At 58.0% G+C, this 7315-nt stretch overlaps 2 protein-coding genes across 2 annotated transcripts; one reads left to right on the top strand and one right to left on the bottom strand.

Annotated features, from left to right (window-relative positions):
* Positions 1-1662: 1662 nt before the first annotated feature.
* On the bottom strand, positions 1663-5695 carry K452DRAFT_50689 (uncharacterized protein). Its single transcript, XM_033546760.1, has 2 exons — positions 5681-5695; positions 1663-5581 (listed from the first exon to the last, which is right to left on the bottom strand). The coding sequence occupies exon 2, from the start codon at positions 5339-5341 to the stop codon at positions 1895-1897; it is 3447 nt and encodes a 1148-aa protein (XP_033396451.1). The 5' UTR covers positions 5342-5581; positions 5681-5695; the 3' UTR covers positions 1663-1894.
* A 338-nt stretch (positions 5696-6033) lies between these two features.
* On the top strand, positions 6034-6598 carry K452DRAFT_288817 (uncharacterized protein). Its single transcript, XM_033540733.1, has one exon. It carries the CDS (start codon positions 6301-6303, stop codon positions 6568-6570), a length of 270 nt encoding a protein of 89 aa, XP_033396450.1. The 5' UTR covers positions 6034-6300; the 3' UTR covers positions 6571-6598.
* Positions 6599-7315: the final 717 nt, after the last annotated feature.

The following is a 7315-nucleotide window of genomic DNA, read 5'->3' as shown; positions in this document are numbered from 1 at the left end:
AAAAAACCAAACCAAGCCCAGCCCGATCCGATCCGACCCAACCCAATCCAAAGAGTCCCTCCCCCGCGTCCCGCGAGCCGCAAGCCACGCGCGCTCGATCCCCGCGCCGCCGCGCGAGGGGGTATAGATCCCGCTAACACACTCTCTCACACAACACACACAGCGACGGCAGGCGAGGCGGGGCGCAGCCATCGCGCCCGCTGCGAAAAAGCCACTCGGAACACACAAAACACAGACAACAACCCCCTCCCTCCTCGTCATGACACAACAGCCGCCGCCAGAGCACGACGACAGAACCACGCCTTGCGCGAAAAGACGCCCCGCTCGCCCCGCTGTCAAAACAGGAAACGCGCCGGCCCGATGCGGAAAACGGTAACGAGACGAAGAGAAGTGAAGTGAAGAAAAAAGTAAATGCGCGCACGCGCGCACGTACACATAAGCTCGCGCTCGCGCTCGCGCGAGGGTAAAAAAAAAAAAAAGAAAGAGCCAAAAATGGCGTAAGTAAGCGAGAAAAAACAAAGAAAATTGGTGGAGAAGAAAAAATAAAAGGGCGCGGCCTCCCCCCAAGGCCTTCCCGGCAAAGCCCGCAAGGAGAGGGAGGGCCGCGCGGAGATGAACAGCGGAGAGAGGTGGAGGTTTGGTGAAGGCCGTCGTATGTACTCCGTAGGTAGTAGTGGAGAAGGCAAGCGTGCGTGCTTGCGAAGTCGGGAGAAGCGCATCGAAAAAGAAGCAGCAAAAAAAAAACCCATGCGTGGCCCCGCCCCTCTCTCCCCTCCGGCTCCGATGCTGGATGGTGCAATGCAAGATTTACAAAAGGAAAAAAACACATCCACAGACTGCGACGACATAGGAAATCAAAACCGAGCAGAACAACCAAAAGCAAACACACAACAAAAAAAAAAAAAAAGTGGACGGACACACACCCCCCCTGCAGCCAGCGCAAAAGCCCATCTCCGTAGCCTGACAAAAGGGGAAAGGGGAAGGGGAGAGGATGTGCGTCCGTCCGTCCGCCCGCCCGCAGTGGACGAGCTTGCTTGCTTTGCCTGTTTAGCGAGCGCTCGAGCGTGCGCAGGCGCGCGAACCCATGATCGCCGTCAAGGCTGTCTCTCGAGTCCCACTTGCCTGCCCACCGCCAAAAGAGAGGGGGAGGGCATCGAACAAGTGTAAACAAAAAAACTCTGAAACAAAGAGATCGTCGCCGCTCGCGACGACCCCATGTTGAGAGGACAAAAAAACACCCGCAATAACGACAACAAAGAAGGCAGCAAGAACAGAACAAAAAACCACTGCGCGAGAAAAAATGACTGCAACGACAAAGGACCAAGATCTATTGCGGACACACGGTGTTTTCCCCTTTCCCTCCCCAGAGTAGGTACCCAGATTTGTCCCCCCCGCGCGCCATGTGGCCTCCCCCCCCGGTCCAACGCCTGAGCGACAAACGGCAATAACGACATAACAACAAAAAAGGAAAAATTTCGGGGGTATCGAAAATGCAACGATTGCGGGGGGTTTTGTCCCTGGCTCTCTTTCTCTTCTCTTTCTCTCGCTTGCCGTAAGATTACAACCTGCAAGCAATGGAATCCCAACGAGAACCCCCACTGATGTATGTGTGCGTGTGCGTGTGCGTGTGCGTGTATTTTTTTGCGCGTGTGTGCGTTTGGTAAACAAGCAGTTATGGAGAACCCGTTTGCCCCTATTTCATGCTTCCTCGCTTTCCCGGTTTCGTGACGGGACGAGGAGATGTACCCTGAACGCCAATTGATTTTTGATGGGTTTGTCTGTGTGACAAACAAAGGTGAATGATGATGGTAGTGACGACAACGGCCGTAATGATAATGGTGTGGTGGTGGTGGTGTTACATTAAGGGTCATGTGGAGATGAGGAGATAGGCGTCCTACTTGTCAAAGGTAGAGCTCCGACTAAAGTGGCCTACCGCGTCACCATAGTCACGTTCGCGGGCCTCCTTCTCCTTCTCGCGGCGCTTGCGCTCCGACGGTGTACGGCTGAAGACACGCTTGAGGAAGTCGCCTTTGCCCAGTGGCCGGGCCTCCTGCGACGGGCTCGATGGGTCCGTCGACGGAATGTGGTGTATTTGCATGTTCTCCTCGATTCCCACGTGATCCTCAAGTTTGATCTTGCAGAACAGGGTGCTGAACAAGTATTCCTCGCCATTGGTGTTGTACAACGGGAGGTGGCGGTACCCCTGCTGCAGGCTGCTGAGTTTGGCAGTAAAGGTAGCCAGTGGCACGTTAGAGTTGTTGATGCTCTTGCCGTCGGTCGAGTTGAACACGGTCCACCGGACGAAGACCAGGTCGGGATACCGGGTCTCAAGCGTCATGTTAATAGGCGCATTGAAGTTCGGGTCGTAGCCGTTGCCTTCGATGATTTGTGTACGCTTGCGTAAGGGTGCGCCGATGCCCGAGACACCATTCCGTGCTGATGCGTCCATTCCGCCTTCGCCAATGGCAGCGCCACGAGCCCTGTCGTTTGCGCTGTACATTTCAAACTCGACGTATGGGTTGATTGTTGCGTCCGAGCGCATACCGCTAGGCCTGGGAAGTTGCTGTGCCGAGATGATCTCAACGGAGAACTTGACCAACTTCTTCTGCTTCCTGCGTAAGCCGTCAAGGATGATGTCTCGGTGCTTTGGCTCCCGCAATTCCCGGGGCTTGAGGACATAACCGGTTCGATCAGTGCCTGCAGCAAACATGGCGTCGTTGATCTGCTGACCGAGATCGTACGTCTGCCAGTTCAGCGCCGCCATCTGTACGCCGCGTCGCCAGAACTTGATCGGGTCGAAATTGGACGAGTTGATCCTATAGCCCGAAGGGTAGACGCGCATCAGACAGCGCAGGTTGTGTTCCTCGAGCATGTCTCTGCTGCAAGCATCACTGTTGTCGAGCCTGTCAAACGTGCGCTCGGCGAAAGAGTAAACGTGATTGTACGTCTTAGCTTCGGAGGACCTAAAGTCAGAGAACTTGATGCCACGGGTATAAACGCCGAGCTCGCCAAGCACTTTGGTAATCTTGCTGTTCTTCTTCCTCTTCTTGTCCACTGATATTGCAGGAGGGCTGTCGCTGTCTTCGGCGGAACTGTGGAAGCTCGCGCCGGTTGACGTCGTGGAGGTTCGCGGGGTCGACCAAAATGTGCCGGCGCGTTCGGGAGGGCTCATTGATGGCGAGGTCGAGAGCAATGGGGAGTCAGGAATGGGCGAGTTGTCGATGGTGATAGGTCTGGAGAAGGGAGAGCCGAAGCTTCTCTGACGGGGCCGGGTCGTGGTGTAAGACTCGCCGACCACGGCCTTTTCGTCCGATTCTTCAGAAGACTTGACCTTGATCAGGATCTTGTTCCTCAACTCCTCAGGCGAGGGAAGGACTTGAGAGTTGTTCACCAACGGCTCTCTGATGAGTTGCTCGCCAAAATGGTGTTTCATGATCTCGGTCATCATAGCTTGCTGCTCTGGGTTGCAGTGGACTTCCAACGAAATAATGAGAGGGTACGGCGAAGACACGAAAGCGTATTTGGCGATCACGGAAATGCAGTCGGAAAAGAGCACACTGGTGGTCAGCGTTCGGCCGTGCACGACAATGGGGCGGCCATCGCTGCCGTCCCAACAATCGATCTCAATGCAGCGACACCCCTTTTGCAAGGCGACAATGTACGCCTCGGTGCTAGAGTGACCGGCGACTTGACGACCTAGGAGATAAGTGTTGTGAGAGCTTGAGATGAAGTATTCGTTGAGCGGGCGGTTGAGGAGACAAGGTTCAGACTTGCTCACAGCCAAGACGTGATTCGCAGGGGAGGTGAGAAACGACTGGAAACCCTGGAATGACATGGTAGCCGGCACCAAGGTCTCACAGCTCGAAGGGTACGCGAGGTTTTTGTTCCTCGACGTCCGCGCGAATTTCTCAAATACGCTAACCCAGTGGTCGAGGTCTGCGGTCACATCAATGCCTTGCCTTTCCCGTAAAAACTTGAAAAAGCTGGTCATGTCCAAATCCGCGTTCACACCCTTGATAGAGTCGTAAATCGGCTTGATATCGCGCCTTTCCTTCAACCGGCGTACGAAGTTGAGAAATTGGCCATACCGCAGATAGCCCGAATGTTCGCCAGCCTTGTCAAATTGAGCGCGTAATGCCGCCTCAGAACTGTTGATCTGCAGGCTCCGGCAGATTTTGACCGTGTTTGGGAAATCAAGCCTCTCCTCATCTTCGGGGAGATTCTGGCGTTCAAAGGTCCGCCGCCACAGGGTCTTGGCGGTCTTTTCGCCCGTGCCAGCAAGTCCCGCCATCATCTCAATGCGGCTTCTGGACACAGACTCCAACGTGCTCGTCCAGAGATTGAAAATGCAGTGGTTCGGAGCGATGAGATGCATGGTCTTGAAGGACCTGCCTTTTGATTGATCGGGATCCGCGTAAAGGATCGTGAAGAATCGATCTTCCTGATCGAGAGGGACATTGAACTCTTCCCGGTAGTTCCTAGCTTCCGACCCCACGCGGATTTCCCGAACGTCATCGACGTAAAATGATTTTGAGGGCCTCGAGGGATCCCAGCATACTTTTGCTGAGTCGAAATCGAGGCGGAATTTCATAAGTTGTTTCTTCTTCTTCGTGACTTTGGTAAGGAAGGTGCCCTTTTCAAGGAGAGAAGAGCGGATGGGGCCCACGCCACCCTCAGAGCTCGTCGACGAAGGAGCGTTCGACCGGCCAGCGGTGCTGATCCCCAGTCCGTTGATGCCGCTGAGGATGCTCTCCTGGGAAGTCGTCGCGTCATAGTCCTCGATGGCCTCTTCATCACCACCCCACGGCCCTTTCCCGCCGAGATCCAGATCCGAGACATCGCTCTGCGCGTCGGCAGCCCTGCTGTCGCTCCTCCTCCTCATAATCACAGGGCCAGCGCTGTGGTCCCGCCTAGCGCTGGAGTTGTTTCCGCGCTGGCGCGTCAGCCTGCTGTGAGCGCCGCGCGAAATGCGACGTATGAGGCCCGGGCTCTTGCTGAGGGCGACGGCTTCAGCCATGGCGCTGGGCGCCGACGTGGGCTGAGACACTGCCGGGTCCGGGAGAGGGGAGAAGGTCGACGGGAAGGAGGAAGGGTAGCGGACGGGCTGGAGGCCTTCCGGGGTGGTCTGCAACGAGAGGGAGGCGGTGGCGCGGACGTCGGCGTCCCACTGGGTGGGATTCGAGGTGGGACTGTTGCGCGAGGGGGAATTGCTGAAGCTGTGCGGGACTTGGGGGAAGGAAGGCGAGCGTGCGAAGGGTGCCTTGGGCGACGGGTCCTTGGGGCGAGAGCCGCCATTGTGGACGGGAGCATCGTGTGTCGAGGGGCCGGCGGAGGTGGTCATGCTGGTGTCTGGGTAGCTACGGCCCTACAGGCGTCGAGGACGGGACGGCATTATAGACGTGCAAACTGAAGGAGGATTGGTCGTGCGACCGAGCCACTTGGTGTCCGGATTGCTGAAGTGCGCTTGGGGCTGTCGTGTTTACCGCATATTGAGAGATGCGCATCAAGCGCGGGCGGGCAATGATGCGGCAGGTCAGCTGAATGGGATGGGAGTCGACGATGCGTTTGCGCGAGGCTGGGCCTGCAGGTTGCGTCAGATAGGGTAAGCGTGCATGAGCTCTCCACGCGCGGGCAGCCAAGCAAGATGCATGCAGGCGGGGAGCGGGCGCAGAAGACGTACCGGCGGCGCGGGCTGGGGGGTGGGGGGGGGGGGGGGGGGGGGGGGGGGGGGGGGGGGTGGAAGGATCGGGGTGGCTCGGCGGCGGCGGCTGGTTGCAGCGTGTGTGTGGTGGTTGTGGTGGTGGTGGTGGTGGTTGAGTGGTGGAGGAACGGCGACGTTAGGTGGTGGTGGTGAGAAAATGGCAGGAAGCGACTGGGAGCGGGATTGTGTGTGTGGGCGCGAGTCGCGGGAAGAAGCGTGGAGAATCGGCCGAAAAGGAGAGCGGGTTAATAAGATGGACGGGCGAACCCTGCGCAGGAGCAGGAGAACAAACAATTTCGAAACGGAACGTCATTCGGGGGGGGGCTTGGGGCGGCTTTGGCGGGCCAATTTCGAAAAAAAAAAAAAAAAAGCTTGGTTGGGGGTGTGCAAGGCGCAGTGCAAGTTGCAACTTGCCCTCGGCTGCGCTGCCTCACTTTTCTCTCCGTCCATCCAACTCAGCTTCAACTCTCTCTCTTCCTCTCAGGAACGCACACACACACGTGGCGCGCACTAATGCGCTAGCCCCGACGCTGGAACGGCCATCGTCATCGCTCCGTCCCCGGCGCGGCGGTAGCTTGTGGATCTCCCAAACACCCCCCATGCTCGCTGAGCCTCGTAATGAATGCCTGATGCCCGAGTGCCCTGCCCGCCCTGCCGGGGGAGCGTCCGCCAATCTCTCGCCGATCCCGCAGTCTTCTGGAAGCCTTTGCCAGAACAACCCCCTGAGCGCCCACCTCCAATTAAACCCCCCGTTCCCCACAATCCGCCAGCCTTGCCTGCGCACTGTCCCGTCGGCTGACTTGCAGCTCTGCCTGGGCGGTGTGTTGCTGCCATCTATACGTGGTAGACAAAACATCATCATCTCGTGACGCCTGCGGCCCGGCCAATCGTTGCCAAACCCTTCGACAGCCGGTCGCGCGACCATCAGCTGCTCGGCGGCTGCGTGCAACCCGCGCGGCTCCCGAGGCCGCGCGCCCGGGTTGGAGGAAGGCACTTTATTCAAAGCATCGAACCACCCGTCGTATACGTCTTGGCAGCCCGTCGCACCAGCGGCAACAAGGAACTTGGAATGACTTGCAGGCCCCGACGCTCTGCGACAGCCGACGGGAGGCCAGGGCATGCTTACCCCTCAATTGGGACCGCCGTGTGCCTTGCCAACCGCCCCCATGAACAAACCCTCGACCGCGAACGGACCCCGCCCATGCTAGCTTTACTATCTAAAACTCTCTCTTCCACCCCCGCGTCGAATCAAACAAGCCCGAGGCCTGTCGCCCGCCCTTTGGCCCCCACCGCGGTACATCCAAGATCCATATCAATGGCCATTGGCCCCAAAGCATATTGACCGGGGGGTTGTTGGGGCGGAAGCATCCTCGCCCATCGACGTCGCACGCACGCACGCACGCACGCATGTCAGGCGATTGCAGCTTGCTCTGCGTCGCACGAACATGCCAGGAATCTGCGCGACTTGCCCGAGCGGCGGGAGAGCCTCACAATGCTGCCCCAGGGCACTTTTGGTGGACGGCGCGCTTGCCCGCTCCCCGCATTGATAGCACGCCATGATATTGGCTTGCTTGCTGCTTCGCGACGCGTGACCCAGGCGATACGCCGAAGCTG

Source organism: Aplosporella prunicola (genome assembly GCF_010093885.1).
Source record: "Aplosporella prunicola CBS 121167 unplaced genomic scaffold K452scaffold_16, whole genome shotgun sequence".
Lineage (NCBI taxonomy): Eukaryota > Fungi > Ascomycota > Dothideomycetes > Botryosphaeriales > Aplosporellaceae > Aplosporella > Aplosporella prunicola.
Note: the sequence above shows the minus strand (reverse complement) of the source record. Positions and strands in the feature narration are given on the sequence as shown.

Coding starts and splice junctions, on each gene's coding strand:
- K452DRAFT_50689 (XM_033546760.1), bottom strand. CDS start 5,341: ATGACCACCTCCGCCGGCCCCTCGACACACGATGCTCCCGTCCACAAT.
- K452DRAFT_288817 (XM_033540733.1), top strand. CDS start 6,301: ATGCTCGCTGAGCCTCGTAATGAATGCCTGATGCCCGAGTGCCCTGCC.